Source organism: Rutidosis leptorrhynchoides, chromosome 11, assembly GCF_046630445.1.
Source record: "Rutidosis leptorrhynchoides isolate AG116_Rl617_1_P2 chromosome 11, CSIRO_AGI_Rlap_v1, whole genome shotgun sequence".
NCBI classification, from domain to species: domain Eukaryota; kingdom Viridiplantae; phylum Streptophyta; class Magnoliopsida; order Asterales; family Asteraceae; genus Rutidosis; species Rutidosis leptorrhynchoides.
In genome coordinates, this window is record NC_092343.1 from 48,220,002 (window position 1) to 48,242,176 (window position 22,175).

The following is a 22,175-nucleotide window of genomic DNA, read 5'->3' on the forward strand; positions in this document are numbered from 1 at the left end:
ACCACGTACCACCCACAAACCGATGAACCGAGCAAACGAACGATTTACGTCTTGGAAAGACATGTCACAAACTCATATTGTCACCTTTAGTAGATCACTCGTACAACAGTAGTTACCACTCGTGTGTTCACCCGCACTTTCCGAAATCCTATATGACCGCTAATGTCGTACCCCTGTTCATTTAACCAACGCATGTGGCAAACAAAACACAGAATCTGAACTCAATCAAGAAACAACAATTGAGATCATTCAAGTCCGAGAAGGGCTCGAGACAACCCATAGTCACCAAAAGAGTTATACCAAACTTAGATGAAAACCTCACAAAATCCCTGTAACAGTGTAATATTGAGAACCCGCACCTTGGAAAGGTGTAATCCGTTTCGGGAATCAGGGAAAGTTAAACTCGCGACACGTTAACCCTTTTGAAACCTTGGGGCGTATTGGAACCGCTTCCTACCGTTTGGAACTTCTGACTCAATTAAGTTTCCGCTTACCCTGTGTACCATGTAACAAACTTAGAAACGTGTCCTGCGGAACAGGAACGTGCAATCCTGCTAGATACATCAACTATCGATGACAAACTTCTCTTCATAGGAAAACCAGTTGAAACCAGGTATCGTAAAAACCGAACCTTAATACAACGAAATACCCTAACTATCCAAATTCATGAGAACACTCAAGGACGTGCCTTCACTTATTCATAACATTGACAACGTAAAGTCTCGAGTAAGAGATATCGACTACTACTTCCAACTAAATTTCGGGACGAAATTTCTTTTGAGGTGTGGATAATGTAACATCCCGCATTTTTCCGTTAAATTATTTTAACGCCCGTCTTTTTCTTTTTAAATAATACCCTTCGTATCTAGATTCGTATCCTTTGTTATGTAATGTTTTAAATATTCTCGTTATCGGATTTCAATATCTCCCGTACTCCCGTGTAACTTAAAATAAATAGTTTGGTTATATCCCGCACCCAATTTGAACTCGAAGGACTAAAGTCGCCAAAGGGTCAAACTAGTGACTAGGTCAACTAGTCAACCCTTCTCCTCCATCCATTCATTTCACCTCCTTCTTCCTTTTTGATACTTTCAAACTCTCTCAACATTCAAACCTTAAATCATCATCCAAATCCGTTCAAGCGAGCTTCAATCCAAACAAACTACATATTCTTGATCCTCTCATCATCCTCTTCGATTTGATGCTAACCACTTCGATTTTGGGTAACATTTCTTAAACACTAGATTTCTTTAAATTCGTGTTCTTGACTTAAAAGTATGTTAATTGGTGTCTATGGCTCATTGTGATGTCGTGTATGTAATTTGTATGCTCGATTTGTTGTTTTTGGGAGTAACTAGTTCATTATGAAAATTGCTTGCTAAATCCTTGATTTTAGATGATCAAATGTTGTTAGATTGTTAAAGTGCATGTTTTAAAAGTGTTACTAGTATCTTTAGCTTCGTTTTGATGTATAGGTTGATTAAGGAAACATCAAACTCTTGACTATTGATTTTTGTGAATTTTCGTTAGAGTTTGATAGACTTTAAATGAACTTTTGATGATTTGAATGCCATGAAATGTTGTTAGTAAGTGTTTAGTTGTATTTCATGTTTCATTACCTTCAAAACGGCATATCATATGTATAAATTGGATTCCCGAAACTTGAATTGCAATTGATGAACTTGAAACCTTGTTTTGGAACGTTTAACGAACTTTCGACGAGATTTTTGTTGTCTAAAATGATAAATTTGATTTAGGAAATGTATCTAGTTGTGTTCCTTGTCGAAAGAGCTTTCCGGTGATATAAAATACATGTCTTGATTGTTTGCGGATCATAAACTAGGATTGATTGAAGTTTGGCTCGTGCCTTGTGTTTTCTGCAAACAGGACCTGTAAGCCTTTTGGGACGCCGTCCCAACCACCTAGACGCCGTCCCACCCTTCATATTGGGACGCCGTCCTGACAATTGGGACGCCGTCCCACTCTTCATATCAGGACCCCGTCCTGATTTTCGGGACACCGTCCTGATACACTAAAATGGGCTGTTTGCTTTGATCTTTTGACGTAAAATGTTTGCTATGCTACGGACCTCCGATTAACATGAAACTTGGCCAACATGCTCATATATGATTATATAACTTAGAAAAATTGTCGGATACCCAACCCGACCCCGTTGACTTTTCCGTTGACTTTGACCCGACCAAGTTTGACTTTTTGTCAAACTTAACCAAATACTTATGCAACCTTTCTAACATGATTATTTACTTGTAACTTGCATGAAACTTGACTAGTTGATTCACATGTTAATATAATCGAGTCGTAACGAGCCATAGGACTAATTGAACATCTTTGACCGTTTGTGCTTACCGATATTGATATAACCTATATGTTTAGGTCAAGACTAGCTTTGTCTTTGCACGCGTTTACTTGTTGAAGTACTTTATTAACTCTCGCGCTCAAGGTGAGATCATAGTCCCACCTTTTCAACAACTTTTATACTTTTAAATCGTGGGCTGAGAAAACATATACTTTGTTACATCTTGTACTACTTACTTTTATGTTTTGAACACAAGTGTGAAAACAAACATTCCACGTGCGAGTTAGAACAAAAATGCCTCAATTCGATTATCATTAGTTACACTTGCAGGGTGTAAGCGAGAAGTTATATTGTGTGGCCATACGGGTTTAACAAACCCTCATTCGGACGGTTCGCTACCGTTATGCGGATGAAATATATTTTTGTGTTTTAGTGTGGGTTCTAGCACTGTGTGATGGGGTAACGTTGGTTAAGTTTTGATAATTGAGTGCTCGCGTATAACAACACTTTTGGAATGCAAATGATTTGGATAATCTACGTTATGGAAATACAAAATCTTGTGGTTCAAAAACAACGTTTAATACTTACTAAACCTATGATTTCACCAACGTTTTCGTTGACAGATTCTTCTATGTTTTCTCAGGTTTTGAATGCTTAGTGATACATGCTTCCGCACTCTTTTGATACTTGCTTGGATGTCGAGTATACATGCATTTTGGAGCATCTTTTGAACTTATTTAAACTGGGTCGCATAGTTTTCATTTGTACTTAACGTTGTAACTTAACTTGTGGTCAATTATCTTTGTAAACTTTGAAATAATCTTTACACTTGAATGGATGCGACATATTTTGGGTCAAACGTCTGTTTTAAAGACTTATGACCAGGTAATGGGACCTACGTAGTCGACGCCGTCACTTGACGATTTGTCGGGGTCGCTACATCTTAATATGATATATATACATTAAATGTCTTTACAACGATAATCGTTACATATATGTCTCATTTAAAAATCATTAAGTTAGTAGTCTTGTTTTTACATATGTAGTTCATTGTTAATATACTTAATGATATGTTTACTTATCATAGTATCATGTTAACTATATATATATCCATATATATGTCATCATATAGTTTTTACAAGTTTTAACGTTCGTGAATCACCGGTCAACTTGGGTGGTCAATTGTCTATATGAAACATATTTCAATTAATCAAGTCTTAACAAGTTTGATTGCTTAACATGTTGGAAACATTTAATCATGTAAATATCAATCTCAATTAATATATATAAACATGGAAAAGTTCGGGTCACTACAGAATCAATGGGGAAATAACCAATTGGGGGGAAGCGGGGGGAAGCAAAAAAAAAAAAAAATTCGTTTTTTTGGAATTTTTTTTTCCGGCATCAAGATCACACGAAAATATGAACATTTAGAAGAGACACTTCGTGATGAATGCCATTATTTAGGCGGGAAAACGATCGACAAAAATAACATTAAAGATAATATTGTTCGTGAAGAATATGGACGTCTTTTTTCATGTTTTGTGAAGTAAAATTTAGCCCGATTTAGAGTTTAGGGTTTAGGGTTTAGGGTTTGATGTTTTGGGTTTATTCCATAAACCCAAAACACCAAACCCTAAACCCTAAACTCTAAACCGTTCGTGTTAAAAACTCAATCTAAATCCTAAATCTAAACCCTAAATCTAAACCCTAAGCCCTAAATTTCTAAATCCTAATATCTAAACTCTATAAACCCTAATATCTAAACCCCAATAGCTAAAACCTCAACATATGCTCGAAAAACACGATAATTGTTATATATTACTTTTTCAAGCGTTTTTCCGCCAAAATAAAAACATTTATCACAAAGTGTCTCTACTAAATGTTCATATTTTCATCTCATCTATAATGTTCGTGAACAAAGTTTTTTCAAAAAACGAAAAGAAAAAAAAAAGTTTTTGCTTCCCCCCGCTTCCCCCCGAATGATTACTTCCCTCTTGATCCTACCCCTATATATATATATATATATATATATATATATATATATATATATATATATATATATATATATATATATAATGGTAGGATCAAGGAGGAAGTATGTTCACATGTACATATTTGTTTTCGAACATGTGAACAATATGCAATTTGACTTAATGAACATATGTTGTTAATGATATGTGCATTAATTAATATTTGCATGTAATTTGTTGCATTTAAATGCATAAAAACTATTAAATTAAATAGTTCTCGCAGTTCTCACCTTTTTAGTAGTTTTCGTTTGAATCTGCGCATATATATATATATATATATATATATATATATATATATATATATATATATATATACACACACACACATATATATACATACATACATACATATATGTGTGTCTGTGTGTGTGTGTGATTTCAAAATTAGAATATGATTAGATTAGACTGTTTTTATCCCGGCTTTAGATCTCGTGTGTTAACCTAGTTGGATCGCCTGACGAAATTTGATGGAAGTTAACCCGACGTTAAAATCTCATGCCTTTTTCCGTTTGTCAAATTTCTAACGAAAACAACTCCAAGCATTTGGTTTGTTTTGACCAATCAAAAACTACCAAGGATAAAATCATATAATTAATTTATTTATTTTCTATTCAACTATTAATCAAATTTTACCTGATCACTCTATCAATATTTAACACATAAATTTAACTTTTTGAGTTAATGAAAGTCAAATACAATCACATTAAAAAACTATCTTCTTTTTTTTTTTTTTTTTACGAATAGTCTTAGATTACAATTAACATAGGTTAATAAAAGTCAAATACAATCATATTCAAAAACCATCTTTTTTTATTTATTTGGTCTTAGATTACAATTAGCATAGATAGATATGTACTCCGTATCAAATACGAATAGGAGTAACCAAATACCCATTTAATATTTACAACTTCATAACCCCCCGTAATTCTATTTTGTGGTCACACACAATCGTTGACGGACGATACTCATATTCGCCGTCGATTTAGAACCATCTTTTTCTCGTCCGATCTCAATTTCCCCGTCTCCATATTCCGACTCAACAAAAAACAATCGCGAAACATTCAAACGAATCAGAGTAATGGCGAAAGGCGTGATATCAGCAATTGATCAAGCAGAACAACTCAAGCAAGATGGAAACTCTTATTTTAAAAAGAATAGATTAGGTGCTGCAATTGATGCTTACACCGAGGTATTATTAACTCTTACAAATCTGTTATATGCATAATTAGTTTCTCATGCTCATAAAGTGTTTGATGATATGTCAATTTGTAACTATCTGTTATTTAATTTTACAGGCGATTACTTTGTGCCCTAATATTCCAGTTTATTGGACTAATCGTGCTTTATGTCATCGCAAACGCAAGTACGTATGTTGTATATGTGTACTTATTTTTATGGTTTGTTATTATTTATTTATTGTAATTGTATTTGTATTTGTATAGTTTATCAAAGCAAAACTTAAATTTATGTTTATTACAGTAGTAAATATTTAAAGTTTGTCTAGGGTTGTTGTTAAATCCATTATTAGAAGATGAATGCTTTATCTTTATTTTTGAATTGTTTATAGTGATTGGGCTAGAGTTGAGCAGGACTGTTTGAAGGCTATTCAACTGGATTATAAATCTGTCAAGGTTTCGTTTCTGATTCTTTGTTTGCTTTATTTTAATCGGTAGCTGTGAAAATATGAATTGTTTGTTAGCTACATTATACGCGAGACGTGTGGTTTATATGTATGTGACGTTTAAACAAATCAAAAGATTGCTCAAAGATCGGCGTTTTATGATTCTAGTTGAGCATTAATAAAAGATTGAGCAACGTTAGATATGAACGGTAAGTTTAGGGATGTTGAATGTTGCCTGTGAAAACATGATACAACAAGGAAAAAAGAGCATAATGTGAATGCGCTACTATCATTGTTCATTGTCCATTTGGAGTGGTTGATATGACATTTACAATATGCTTTGACATTCTAGGTTAAAATGTAACAATAAGGGGAACAACAGTTCATTGATTAATATGATAATGGGTGGTTTAACTCATTCCGTAAGAGTTCATGTGAACGTTTCATTCATCAACGTCGCGTTACCAAGACATGTTGTTTTTTGGAGGTTTTGATAGTTAGTCATTTGTTAGCCATGAAAATCATCTAGCCACTAATTTATTAAGTTTTGCATCAAATGAAGTAATAGAGGTTTATGCAGATGATCACACTATTTGTCTAGTTTAATGGCACATATTGATTGTTGGGGAATAGACGAATAGTGAGATGAATTTGAGAAGTACCAATCAATCATTCAAGTAGTATAACTTTAGGCTTCATAAATCATACAATCATTATGGCGTAGGGGCGAATGTACTTGATACTCCGTGGGGTCACGGGACACCACAAGTTCCAAATTTTTTAGTAGAAAATACCTATTAAATTGTATATGACACCACTAAATTTAACTGCAGGACCCCATATGTTTTTCGATTTACAGTTTTCCTTTGAATTGTATAGGACACCACTAAATGTAACTATTATTCTAGTTCTTTTTTTTTTTTTTTTTTTTTTTTTTTTTTTTTTTTTTTTTTAAGTAAACAACCATTAAAATAACACTTAAATATAATTAGTACTGAAAAAAAATTCGGGACCCCATTGATTTCGGATTCTAGGATCGCCACTGTTATGTTGGAGAAGATATTTAACATAAAGTAGGCGTGACTATTTGTTGCATGTATTTCTACCTGCGTACAACAATTCTTTTCTCAAATTAAAGTATTTCATGGTGCTTTGTTGGATTATACAAATATCATAGAATCATATATCTACAAGAGAAGAATCATAGTATATATGCAACGGAGAGAGACAAACCTTAAAATTTGAGATGATTTTCTGTGTAAATCTTATAGGCAATATAATACTTTTTGAGGGTTTCTACGCTTAGATACACGCTTCCTCTGTTAACCAGATATATGATGTTCTTATAGCTGTAGTACAATAATTGTAAATACAATATCAAGTAGGCTACTTTATATGATGCGCCACGTGGCATGACTGTCTTTCATATCTGTTTGATCTAAGGATTGCTAACATGGTTAAAACACTTGTGAAAATGCAGGGTCATTACATGTTTGGTCTTGCACTATTACGAAAAGAAAAGTATGCTCAAGGAATAAAAGAATTGCAGAGGGTAAACTAACAGTTTCTTGTGGTCTTTTACAATTGTTGTAGACTATGGATATTATGAACTCATTCGTACACAAAACTATGAACTTTATTTTTGTACCAATATAAACTTAAGAATAAAAATTCACTCTTTATAAGTTTATTATACAGTTAATCACTTACTCATATGCATTAAAGGATCCCTTTGTCAAAGTTTACAAGTTAATGGATTTTTTCATTTTGTTGAATTTTGTTCAATGATTGATTATACATGTGCAATTGTTTTTCTTTTTCTTTTTCTGTTTATTTTTATTTTTTTTGAAAGGTCGGACCTTAAAGTGTAGCTACTGGGGATTGAACATGGGTCAAGTTGGTTAGGGTTTAATTAAAAAGTACACGTGTGAAAATCATCTGAACTGTTTTGATTTGTAATGAAACGTCCTACCGATTCTCTAATGAAAGTTTGATTCTGTTTATAATATTATACATTAGTTTTTATAATCAGACTTGGCGCACCATTTATTTGTTAACTATTAAAAGTTAATTGGGTCAACTCTACTTGTGGGTCCTCCAGATTGTTTCGGCCTGCACTTAATGACTACCTGTTTGATATAAACCCCTTTGAACGCACTTGAATGTTGGATTATTTACTATCACCAATAGTCTAATAATAATACTATTTGGAAATATGTCTCTTCGCGTGCAGGCTTTGGATCTTGGAAGAGGGGCCCACCCAAACAGTTATATGGTGGAGGAGATATGGCAGGAGCTTGCAACAGCGAAATATGGCGAGTGGGACCGCGATTCTACCAAGAGAAATTGGGACTTGCGAAATCTTGAGTATGTTTCTTTTTAACCTTTTCCTCTGTTCAGATTTTAATAAGTACTTAGTATATAAAATATGATCAAGAACGTTATACTAAATTGATGACAATCTAAATTTGTTGAATAAATAGATTCAGGAGGTTTTATGCTTTGAAAGTTAAATAGCCTGTGTCCTAGTTTGACGTGGTGTAGGGATGGCATCGGGCCGGGTTTGGGTAATTCCGGACCCGATTTAGAAAACCTGGACCCGTACCCTCTCGGGTTCCCATGTAGTTACTAAATAGCGGGTAAATGGGGTTTCCCACGGGTATTCGGGTCCCCATTTACTTACGAGCTATCGGGTAAACGCGTTTTCTCACGGGTGTTCGGGTCATTTTTATGCTATACGGACCGGGTAATCGGGTATACGGGCCGAGTACATGGATTTGGGTCTTTTTTCGAGTATACGGGCCGGGTAATCGGGTTTGTGTCTAAAACCATCCCTGGACCCGGACCCGCGAAAAAATTAAAAACCATCCCCATACCCGACCCTAAACCCATTTAATTTGCCCGAACCCGGCCCAAAAATATCGGGTTTCGGGTTTCCCCATCGGGTACGGGTTTTTTTGCCATCCCTACCTGGCTGGTAGTGGTAAAGAATAAGCCTAATCGACTAAAATTACCAAATCTATCTAGTTGAACTCGGAATTACTCGGTTTTTCAACTCAGCGAGTTCTAGGTCAAACTCGGTCAAAACTCGGGATCACTCTGAAAATCGGTCAAAATCGGTCAAAGTCAAACTTGGTTAAATTCCGAGTACTCCCTGAGTTGCCAAATACTTTCTAAAAAGTCCCAACCGAGTATTTCCCAAGTACTAATTTATGCAACCTTTGACTATATATATAAACATGTTTTTTTTTGTTATTATGTGACACAGAGAATCTTGTCAGATAGCTCTGAAAGAAAAACATTTGTGTGATGCAAGTATAACTGAAGACGATCGTAACGAAATTACGAGTTCGACTTCTGAACAATTAGCAGCTTTAAAATTGGTATTCTCCAAAGCTGCAGAAGACGACACACCAACGGAGGTTAGTTAAGTTTCGTTAACTCTCGTTAAATCAAACTGCACATCGTTTGTTTCTTAGAAACCTAATCTGTAACGTAATACATACAGGTACCTGACTATCTTTGTTGCAAAATCACACTCGATATATTTCGAGATCCCGTCATTACTCCAAGTGGTTTAACTTATGAAAGGGCAATCATTCTTAATCATCTAGACAAGGTATTTCTTTTTTTTCACATATTTCTTTCATACTTTATATTGAAATATTGAATATTGATAAATATTCAAAATTTGAGTTTGAAATTTGTTGATAGGAGTGGGTAATGTTAAAAATATGTTAGTAATTCAATCCATATAAAAAGTCAAAATCTTTGAGAAGCAAAAGGGTGATTTTTTTTTTTTGGACCCATTAAGTTGTGCACGGGTTGATTCGGGTTATGTTATATTCCAAATGGGTCAAACGGGTATCTGTTGCCCAAGGTGTTTTTATATTAATACCACAAACACCATTTATATAAGAAATTTTAGAAGTTATTGGAATGTTTTCTGGTCAAGTCAATCCAACCCATTTTTACCCGTTACCTAACCAAACCTACCCGTCCATTTTACCACCTTTAGAGAGTATCATTTTCTTGAAACAACTTGTCTTATGTTTATATATCCTACAAAACGATGAGGCAGGTGGGAAAGTTTGATCCAACTACTCGGGAAACCCTTTTACCGTCACAACTAATCCCAAATTTGGCGATTAAGGACGCAGTTGAAGCATTTTTGGAAAAGCATGGTTGGGCATATAAGACGGAATGAAACAGTGATTTGAGTCTACATACATATTGACATTCTGATGGTAAATAGAGATTATTTTCCTAGAGATTATTGTTTTTGCATCCTAAAAATTTGGTGGTGCGTACAGTTCCATTATGGATCTTAAAACCCTGGTCTTTTTGGTATGCTAGAATTGAAATTGAGTTGCATTTCCTTTTCTGCATGTACAGTTTATTGGCAAAACTTGATACTCAAATGGGATTTGTCATTTATTTCCATATTTTTTAACTGTAATTTTTGACACCAAGATGGCCTATAGTGGTCTCTCAAGTTTAAACCTTACTATCAATATATCTTAGATTATGGTCACGGGATAATTAAGTTAGATCGTGTACATCTGACTTAATACTCGCTTCGCTTGGTAGATGGATAGACTGAACAATGGGTGTGAGACTGGGATTTGTCATATTAGTAGCCTTAGATTTTACATAATGGCAACTTTCTTTTTTGGACATTTTCCAAAAAGAGTGAATTAGTGAATGATTTTGTAAAACAATCAAATATTACTTTTTGAATAAAAAGATGCTGATTTTTGAAGAACGTTTGTCACGTTTGATAATTTTTGGGATATGAACAAGACTTATTTCTAGTGGCATGGCTTGTAGATGATTTGAAATTGTTTTTTTTTTTTTTTTTTTTTTTGTTCCATTCTTGGTAAAATGGTAAACTAGAAGGCTTCAACATTAATTTACGTTTAGTTAACCGCTGCTTGTTTCTTCAAGTTGAGGTTGGTGTTGGTACCTCTCTTGTGAATTAATTGTATTTCTCCTGCGTACATCAGAGTAAAAGAACTCGCTTTTCCGGACATCAACCCAACTATATATGTTATAGGCTTCTAAAGGGATGACAATGGATGTTCCATCCTTGGACATCAACCCGATCCGATCCATTTATGATGGATATGGATAATGTAAATGGACGATTAACGGATATGGATATGGATGATCTAAATATTTCGTGGATCAGATATGGATGACAATTTACCATTCACGGATATATCCATTATCACCCGAAATACATTATATATACATATGTACGTACTTAAATATATGCATATACATCTACATATCGATATACATATACATATAACCTATAAATTCTTAAATTATTAACAAAATAAGGGTTGAGAGAGTCACAATTGTTACTAACAATATCCAAAGTTACGTATTTTGATTAGTTTAAACGTATATTTACTTATATTATAACGTATTTTGCTCAATTAAATTCACAATCGACGACAAATTACAATCAAAACGCGCAACAAATCAAAAACATAAAGATTCAATATTTACATTTGTTATAATCTATATTAAATTGATAAAATCGTCGTTAGATTAACATTTCATTTGATATCAAATGGATATCCATTAATCCGCTTAATCCATCGGATATAGATATGAACGGATGAACTGGAATTAAACGGATATGGATATAAATATGGATGAACAAAAATTAAATAGATATAGATGTAATATTACATCTTTTATCCATATTCAATCCATTGTCATCTTTACTTCTACTTATAGTATAACCAAATAAACTATTGTACGGAGATTTTACATTACATATTCATCATCGGATCCGGTGCGGATGATTTAAAGTCAATAAATCTTTGACTTTGTGACTTTAAAATAATTTGTGCTTTTATACTTCATCAAGAAGATTCAACCCAAACAAAAAATATCAAACTTTCTGACACTTTCTCAACAATTTATTGGTTACATTATTAATTTATTAATTTTTATACAATGTTAATGAATAAACTATATAGCATGCGTGATAACGTAAACTAATTTGCCATGCTAACATGAGATATCTAAAATCATCCATCACTTCTAGACATTAAAATCTGACCATCTTAAATATAGAAATATTTACAACTAATTATTCTTGCACCACAAACATGCTTACTACTTTGTTTACTTGCTGTTAGAATGCAGCAGTTACAAGAAGGCAACAATAGTCAAATTACCTTTTTAGGTAATTTGACTTTTGGAATCAGAAGTAGTCAACTTCATCCTTTCGTGAATTAGAAGATCACAAGACTGCATAAGTTCAAACAAGTAAACGGAGTGCAGTCTGCCAACAACAGTTATTTCCTTATTTGTAATGGTAGTTTCAAAAGATAAATGGAGTCTAACCAAAACTAGAAATAGTTGTTAGTAGTATCTTGAGTGTATAAGAACACTCATCTCGTGTAACTAAGAACCAATTCAATTTGTATCAAAATCAATTTTTATTTCAATACAAAGATCAGTTCTTAAATCTATCAAATTATCACTCGCCGCACTAAATATAATCATAACTTCCACCACCACCATAAACCACCACAAAATTTAAGTTAAAAGAAGTGATATGTTGGTGACATAACATAAAGGGTGATGTAGATACTAACTGTTTTCTCAATAAAGACACTCACAAGAAGTATAGGTGTCATTTTTGGATGGTTAAATGGACCACTATATACATGTTACATGTATCACACAAGAGACACATTGCCCCATTCATTATAAGCACATTCTTCCTATTTTGGCTCGATAACTTCCAACCCCACCAAAATAAAATCAACAATTATTGTCATTTTTCCAAAAGTTCAACAATTATTGTCATTTTTCCAAAAGTTCAAGAGGCCGAAATAGCTAAATTTTTTTTATTTTTTTTTTTTTTTTTTTTTTTTTTTTTTTTTTTTTTTTTGAAAGGCAATGTTAGTGGTTAGAGTTAATTCACGAAAATCCCCCCCCCCCGAGACTCGAACCCTGGTCTCCTCGAACACCATGTTAACATGGTGACCAATGAGGCAAAGCCCCATTGGCCGAAATAGCTAAATTTGACGTGTTCATTAAGGACAGAGTTCTTTTTTCGGTTTAATGTTTCTTAATTTATTGTAATTTGGTGTTAGTACTTCATTGTATCGTCTAATTTGGTTTTGTTTGGTTTCGGTTTAGGTTAGGTTCGATATAGATAGTTTGTCTGGTAGTCGCTTCTAGGTACGAGCCTCACCGGGACATTCTTTTATACTTCTTGTTGAATTCGTTTTCTTTTCGAAAACATTTTCCGTTTTATAAAAGTTCTTGTTATTTTCGCCAAAAAAAGACGGTAAGTCTTAAGTACAAATCTTATGCATTCAATGTTCAACAAATAATATCAATGCCACATCATCATTTCCTTTAATGACTGATAAAGACTCGACCACTACCATCACACATATTTCTTAAAAAATAGCTTGAACTCACTATAGTTGAATGTTAACAAGAGTACAAACAATTACATTACCCTCTAAGACCAGTAATTCCCAACTTCTTTCAAGTAAAAAAAATTGCACTATTTTTTAGACAATTTATAAAATATGTAATGTATTCACAAATCACAAACCCCCATATACAATATCAGATGTATGTGTTTTACTAAAAAAAAAAAAAAAAAATTAAACATTTATTTATCTGATTCAAAAAAATCATTTGCTTTTGCATTTATAGACAAATTAAAGAAATAATGTGATTCCAAGAGTGGAAATCAAGTTATTTGCTGCAAGAGCCATGTGCAAGATCAAATAGACAGCAAATATGCATATAATTCAAAAGCATCAACTCTACATTATCCTCCAAAGTAGACTTAATTTTATCTTGTAAGAATATAATATGCAGTAACCAGCTATTCACAGTAACTTATGAAACAAGAACAAGAATTTACAAAATTTTAGGTCAAACTTAGCAACAAAGCTGACTTCTTGGTTAAGCCTTGTACCAAGTATGAGCTTAAACTTATGAACCCTAATATGAACCATTTAAAGATTTCATTTCAAACCGAAGGACCTTAAGCTGTATGGGTGCGATTGAACGGTCTATTAATCCGATCAAGAATTCCATTAGCTTTTCGTTTCGCTCTTGAAGTACCGTTTTTTGCAAGCTCTGATAAAGTCCCAAAAGTATTCTCTTCTTCTTTCATCTCCTTCCATTTTGTTCGATCATTAAAACATATGGTGTAAAGAATCGCAACACAATTTTCCTTATTTCGTGCACAAGTTGTCTCCTTTATCAAAGATAACAAACAAGAAACCGCACCAAGATCACCCATGTCCTCAATAGCCCTTTGATTACTCGAAAGCATAGCAAGAATGGCTAATAACTCGTCTACTTGAACCCTATCGTTAATCTTGTTTAATAGTACACTTACTGCGCCTTCTCGAACTGCTCTACTTTTGTTTTCATGAACTATACATAAATTAAAGATAGCAGAAGCCGCATCTTTTAATGCCAACTCGTGCCCTTCGTTTAAAAGATCAATAAGTGGCTTTAAAGCTCCCGCTTTACCTATAAGAGACTTATTTGAATCGAGTGCCGATAAGGTGAAAAGGGTTGCAGCCGCATTGCTTTTAGTTTCAATGGTCCCTGATCTTAACGCGTGTAATAAAACGGGGACCACCATTGGTGTTTCAGCAACAAGTTTCTTATTACTATCAAGAATCGATAGATTCAATAGGGTTGTGATTAAATCCTCTTGAAGATCAGGGTCAATTTCGCCTTTGATACCGTACAATAGGGCTAACAATTTAGGTATAGAGTCATTATATTCACCAAAAAAGGCTCGAAAAGATGGTACTTTTTTAGTCAATGAGCGTAACGTGGCTGCAGCTTCTTTTTGTTCGAACAAATTCGATGAAGCTAACTTCTTAAGTAACGATAAGAAACGATTATGGTCTGCTTCTGTTAACACGTCCTCATTCGAATACTGAAGAGAACTTGGTAACCGGACCCCGCGATTTTTGCACCATTGTGTGATCATATCTCGAACCAAATGGTTCGGAGTTAAAACCGTGTGTGAAAGAACTTGTTGTGTTTTTGGACATGTTCTGTTCCCTGCTTTTAACCATTTTTGTATTGAACATCTATCATATGTCTGCAAATTTTAATAGTACTAATCAACATTATGCAACCAAATCTAATACCAAAATCCCCAAATTTGATTACTTGATCATTATACAGAAAACCTAAATCTATTATCGAGTACTATTTATACAAAAATCAAACCCATCAATAAAATTTAATATTTAAGTCATGCAGTTGATTAAAACGCCAAATTTGATTACTTGATCATCATATACAAAACCTGAATCTATCAAACTGTTCACACAAGAATCAAACCCATCAATAAAAATCAAAACTTTAAGCCATGCAGGTGATTAAAACCCTTCCCTGAATCAACCCCATCAATAAAGTTCCAATTTTTCATAATCAATTCAAAGCACACACACTTGATCAAGAATCAAGAGCAACAAATACCAAATACCCACAAATTAAAACAAATATTTGAGCAAAAAAAGTACCTTTCCAGTAGAAACAATAACAGGGTCTCTCATGATTTCATTAGAAAGAGGACAACTAAACTCTGGTGGAAACGACACCGTATCATCAAGATTCATACAATAAACTGATGTTTGTTTTCTTGCATCCTTTAAATCTTTCAATGTTTGTGTAGCTTTATCAATAAACCCAAATCCATTTTCTTCATCTTCAATAATTGCTTTAACAAGTTTTTGTAATTCTTTCTTCAAGTTTTGTGTTGGATCCTTTTCAAACACCCCACTTTTTGCCATTACATATAACACCTTTTAATGTGTAAATTCTTGAAAAAGAATTTTTATTTTATTGAAGATGATGGTTTTTGTGGGCTTCAATAAAAAGATGAAACACAAGAGTGTGACTGAGTTTCTTCACTTGTAAAGTTCCATTAAGTATATATCTATAATACTATATCTATCTTTTTTTAAGACATTGAGATAGTGACGATGTAATGGTTGTGTGTGTGGAGGTTTTAGAGAAGAAGAGAATGATGATGTTGTGTAAGTGTAGGAAAATAAAATATGCAAATTATATAGTGTTTGTTTCTAGTCCATTAGTTTTTTGTATAATGTGTGAACATAACAATATATTTTATTTAGTATTCCGTATTACTGTATTTTCATAATTACGATTTGACTAGTTAAATGCCATTTTGACTTTTCATTGGTTATATTATGAAGTAAAAATAAAAACTATGTCAAATGTCACCTAATGTTTAGGACTGCTTCTTGCCAATCTACTTGAAGTGAAAATGGTAATCCTTTAAGTTAAACTACTATTATTGTCCAAAATTCACTACAATATTGTGTGTAATGTAAAAGGTTTTGCGGATTCAAAATATATTTGATGGGGGTATATCGTTAATAATTTGAAAATAATAATATACTTCTTCATATTAGTTTTTTTTTAAAGAAATTCTTCGTATTAGTTTAAGAAAACGATTTTTTTGAAAGATAAACTCATTCGCTTAGCACACGAATATATACAATAATCTACGAATATATCCGCAAGACTAATAATTCTCAACATCATGGATAAAACGCTCATCAGAAACTTTAACATATATGTACATTAAAAAAGATTTGGACGGCTAACCTCGATTGCTCTACATTGAATAGTCCCTACTTGTAGTCAAGTTAAAAGGTTCAAAAAAGTGTGACTTGTGAAATTTGAATTTGAGTTCAGAAACTCTTTTTTTAATATATAAAACTCATCCTATCTTAAGATTAAAAAATTAGAAAATATATTATCTATATATTTAGTAGACAAAACACTGTAGCACTATTTATCAATAGTAATCAGGGGTATTTTCGTCATTTCACCTTTTTTTTGGTCTTCAACGATAAAAAAGCAACTTTCGTAAAAAGTAACCAGGGGTATTTTCGTCATTTTACCTTTATTTATTTATTTATTTATTTATTTATTTGGTCTCCAACGATAAAAGAAGCAACTTTCGTAAAAGAACCAACCCTTCAATGTTACCAAAAGATGTTGAAAAAAATTCTTTTTTACAAAAAAATCAACTAACTTTTTCTTCTTCTTTCTTTTCTTTCTCAACGATAAAAGTGGCAACTTTCATAAAAGGAACAACCCTTCAATGCTACCAAAGGATATCGAAAAATATATATTTTTTTTTTACAAAATAGATTAACTAACTTTCTAAAAAAAAAAACACAACAACGCTAAAAGAAACAACTTTCACAAAAGGAACAACCCTTCAATGTTAGATGTCGCAATTTAAAAAAAAAAAAAAATAGATTAAGACTGTTTTTTTTAACCCGCATTTAAAACGGAACCTCCGACGCAAAGCGAGGCTCCACAACTAGTTAACAACATTATACACGTACGGAGTAATATTTTTATTGTTTTGTTTTACCGGCGGCAGTGGGGGTTAATATTGACCGCAAAAATCAAAACAAGAGAAAACAAAAAGTGGTGATATATTATTATCGTGGGAACAATCACGGAGTCCATGAACCAAAACAGCTAGCCAGGGACTACGTGGACCAGACCACAAATTGACCACCGTCACCCACCAAATCAAAAAAATCCATCATGTGCCTTTTACCCGTTTCAAATTTGGGTGCCACTTTTTTCATTAAAATAGTTATTAGTACGGTGGTATATTTCTATTTCGTATTTTAGCATTTATTTATTTTTCTCTGAATAAAACAATTTAAAGTTTGATACACGTAACATTCTATTTCATATCGGATTGTGTAAGAAAGTTTGAATATCTTATAAGGTAATATATCTTCCTTACCATACACAACGCGTTTTAAAACTACAAGCAGTGCAGATCACGTCAAATTCACTATAATAATAGGTACATATCCATCATGAATGTTGTATTGTTGTATTTGATACAGGAATTTTTTTTAATTAAATTAATATACAATAATGATATCATCATTATCAAAATTTAAGAGTAAAATGATTACATCATCATCATTTTAAGGCTTTATATAAATATACAGAATAGATAGATATTATTTTTTATGAGTATTTTAATTAACTAAAAAGATGACAACTGTGATTTAATGACATAAACGTTAAATACGGTATAAAATAGTGCTTTGTTTTTCCAAATTATGTTAACAAGTGTTCTTATTTTAAGGTCTTTTTTTTACACAAAAAAAAAAAGAAGAAGAAAAAACTTTTATATATAACATAACTCCTTCACCAAAAGTGAAAGTGACCTTCCAAATACAAGATACAAACATCAACCCATGATTGTCTCGCAACTAGAAGGCATATCACAACCAAACTAATCTAAGTGCATAATAAAAGCTATCTAGGAGCGAGCCGGAATAAAAATGGTCATACCAACTAAACGTAAACCAAACTTACACATGATTAAGCACCAGGATTCAACAAGAACACAAAAAACTAAAGCAACCCGACAAAACATCACCAAATCAAAAGAGTCAATGCCAAATCAACGTCCGCTGCGTCTAAAATTTTGTTAGGGCCGATGTCAAACCAAACTAATCTTATGTTAAGTTTTTAACTTTTATAATTAAGTGTTATTAATTGCATTTAATAGTCATTGATTACGTATACGAAATACTTAAAAAGATAAGGGTGAAATATAACGAATTTGATAGGGCCTAGTGAAAAGGCAAAATGAATAATAAGATGCATCTGTGAATAACGCAAGAATTGACTTTTCTTTGTAATGGTTATTTAAATGTATAATATATTTATGAGCAAATGTCGAGAAGGGTGGCATAAGTGTTCAAAATTATCAATCAAGGTATTATGACTTTCCATGATGCTCAAAAAGATCATTTTTTTTAAAGGTAAGTAACAATTTATTAATCAAACCAATGAGTACAAGGAAATAGATCCAAAAAAGATGGATCTAATATATACAACCTATAGCTACACATTGGGAATACACGAATTAACTACACAAAAAGATAATACACGAAAAGATGATTACAAAATGTTGAGATATGCGACCGGATTGGATAACCACGTTTGCCAATCTAGCTTCTTGCCTCTCACTGTATTTGAAATCCAATCAAACGATATGGTTTGTATTTCATTAAAAGCCACCGGGACATTCGAGCATTTGCTCAAAAAGATCATATATTTTAATACATTCTGAAAAAGTGTAAAGTTTGAGTAATATTATGAACTTATTAACAATACTTGGTCATTTTTTGTTAATTGTGTCAAAATTTGTGATACTGTTGGTCCTTGAAATAAAAGAAACTAGAATAAAAATATAAAAATAATAAAAATATAATCATTTCAGTATCCTTTTTTATTTTAATTTTTTAACTTATTTTTAATTTAATTATTGTTTTATTATTTTATTATTTTTCTTTTATTTTCTTTTATTTTTTTATTATTTTTTAATATTTATAATTTAGTTTTTAAGTAATCTTAGACCTACACTAATATTTGTGACTGCTAGCGTGAAACAAATATCATCATTCACATAATTTAATGTGTTATTAGTACGAAGTAATTAGTATTACATAGAATTATTATTTAATGAGTTTACTTTGAATATGTATTCACAGACAAATTTTTGATTTTCTTCGTGAAGATTTTTTTTAAAAAAATGTATAAGTTTATTACATATGCACATCACAATATGAATAAACGTGCTATCTCACTTCCAAATACTAAGTTTTTTATATTAACTTTATATATACATTCATCATTTATTTATGAGTTTTTATAATGTTAGCTCCTATAACTATCTTTAATGACATAAGACATGTTTCATTTAATTGTACATTGATAATGACCACTCTAAAATAAGTACTCCACTACATTTCACGTATAATCATTAATGCTTAAATAATTTTTTAAGTATAATTCTTACGGCTATCATTAAAATTATATGTAAGTGTTACGTTTGCTTGAGTGAACTAAAAACCATACGCTCATAAAGTAAGTTTGATAAAATAAAATAAAAAGTGTGGAGATTTTAGAACTTTCATAGATTACTGAATTAAACTAAATAAAATAAATTGAATTGGGTATGCGTGTCAAGTTATCCATAACTTTTTTTAATTGATTTGTAATAAAGAAAAAAGTAAATTGTGATGACGCTTGGCTAATAAAGTTGTAATTGCTGAACACTCTCTCCAACTACGCAGCTTCTTCCACCGTACTCCATCATTCGGCCACCACAAACCACCATCTTCTCCGTTTCAACCACCGCTACGACCACCCAACCCTCCATCTCCCAATGTCGAAGCCAAATGGCTCGTCGTTTACAATCTCGAGTGATAGTCGTGTTACTTCGTTTTTGATTTTAAATTTTCCGGATTCTTGGTCCCGTGATGATTGTCGGAGAGTCTTCGAGAATTATGGTACTCTCATAGACGTGTACTTTGCTCGGAAGAGATTGTCGAGTGGCCAAAGATTCGGGTACGTCTGATTCGCTGATATATCGGATATCGATTCCATCATAAAAACTTTAAACAATATTCATGTCAACGGGAGGTGGATTCGAGCTTACAAGGCCTTGGAGAGAAATGTAACTAGTCTTGTAATGAACATGGGTCGTGCTACCAACCTGAATGTCGATGATTATGAAGCATTTCCACATGCTCCGTGGAGTCGTGTTTCGCCACATCCGTCAAAACATCCAAGCTGGGAAGGTAAAACCTTTGCAGCTTCTCTTGCTGGGTCTAATCAACAACCCACTGCGTCTCAACATTCTTTGAACCGTATCGAGATAAAAGTCGGGGGCAAATGGATCGAATTTGATCTCCCTGAATCGGTGAGCAATCACAACCTGGTTTTCAGTTTTAACAAGGATCGTATTTCGTGGTCTTTGGTCGAAGTAAATAAGTCTAGTTTCGAAGAAGTTGACGACAGGGTTCATTCGGAACAGGCCAAACATTCTAATTTGGGTGATTACGAACCGTCAGTTGTGACGACCCAGAAATTTCTGACCAAATTTAAACTTAATTTTTAAATGATTTTGACACGATAAGCAAAGTCTGTAAAGTTGAGTCTCAAAAATGTTGAACTGTTTACATAGATTCATTTATACCTTTGACTATTACCGACGATTCACGAACAATTATAAATGTGTGTGTATATATATATATATATATATATATATATATATATATATATATATATATATATATATATATATATATATATATATATATATATGTATAAATATAAATATATGTGTATATATAATAAGGTGAAATAATAAAATGCTAATTATTCAGTAGAATTGGATATGTAAAATAATATAATATAATTAGATTATTATTAAAATAAATCTGTAGATATGATTTTTATACATAAATATTATTATATGTATATTATAATATATAAAATTTTATAAATAATAAAGATTCAATAGAAGTTATTATATTATATTGTAATATCAAAATAAAGTAGAAATGTTATATTAATAATGTGAGCATTACTTTATTAATAATAACATTAATATTTGTGTTAATGATAATATATTATATCTAATATAAATTATATGTATATATAATTTGATATATATAAGTGATAATATTATTATTAACACTATTATAATATTAATATCATTTATATTACAAAAAAAATAAAAAAATTTAATTATCATTATTGTAGTATTAATATTATCATATTATTAAATTATCATTTATTATTATTAGTCTTTATCAATAACATTATTATTAATAATATAATTATTAGTATTATTAATAGTATTAATATAATCATACTAGTTATTTTTCAAAAATTAAGAATTAGATATACATACTGATATTTAAATAAAATATAAGAATACAGATATATATAAATACATATATATATATATATATATATATATATAAACACACATACACACACACACACACACACACACACACACATATATATATATATATATATATATATATATATATATATATATATATATATATATATATATATATATATATATATATATATATAATACATACACATATAAACATAAATACATGTACAGATATATATACGATTATATACATATATAAAAATGGAAAATATGTATTCAGTTTCCTATCTTAATCAAACTGTTTTACAAATTGTTTTATTACTGCAAACTGGTACGAATTGATTCCAATTAGATATATTAACAAACAAAAACAGGTTAAAGGTCGAAATCTTTTCTCTA

The 22,175-nt window shown here is 31.8% G+C and overlaps 2 protein-coding genes across 2 annotated transcripts; one reads left to right on the plus strand and one right to left on the minus strand.

The window, feature by feature from the left end:
• The first annotated feature begins 5,270 nt into the window (after positions 1-5,270).
• Positions 5,271-10,498, plus strand: LOC139877145 (E3 ubiquitin-protein ligase CHIP-like). The gene is made up of 8 exons (XM_071864562.1): positions 5,271-5,539; positions 5,646-5,713; positions 5,918-5,981; positions 7,452-7,523; positions 8,205-8,338; positions 9,240-9,393; positions 9,480-9,590; positions 10,053-10,498. Exons 1-8 carry the CDS (start codon positions 5,429-5,431, stop codon positions 10,176-10,178), a joined length of 840 nt encoding a protein of 279 aa, XP_071720663.1. The 5' UTR covers positions 5,271-5,428; the 3' UTR covers positions 10,179-10,498.
• Positions 10,499-13,783: 3,285 nt separating this feature from the next.
• LOC139877207 (U-box domain-containing protein 9-like) lies at positions 13,784-15,984 on the minus strand. The gene is made up of 2 exons (XM_071864618.1): positions 15,520-15,984; positions 13,784-15,092 (listed from the first exon to the last, which is right to left on the minus strand). Exons 1-2 carry the CDS (start codon positions 15,787-15,789, stop codon positions 14,010-14,012), a joined length of 1,353 nt encoding a protein of 450 aa, XP_071720719.1. The 5' UTR covers positions 15,790-15,984; the 3' UTR covers positions 13,784-14,009.
• Between the last annotated feature and the right edge of the window lie 6,191 nt (positions 15,985-22,175).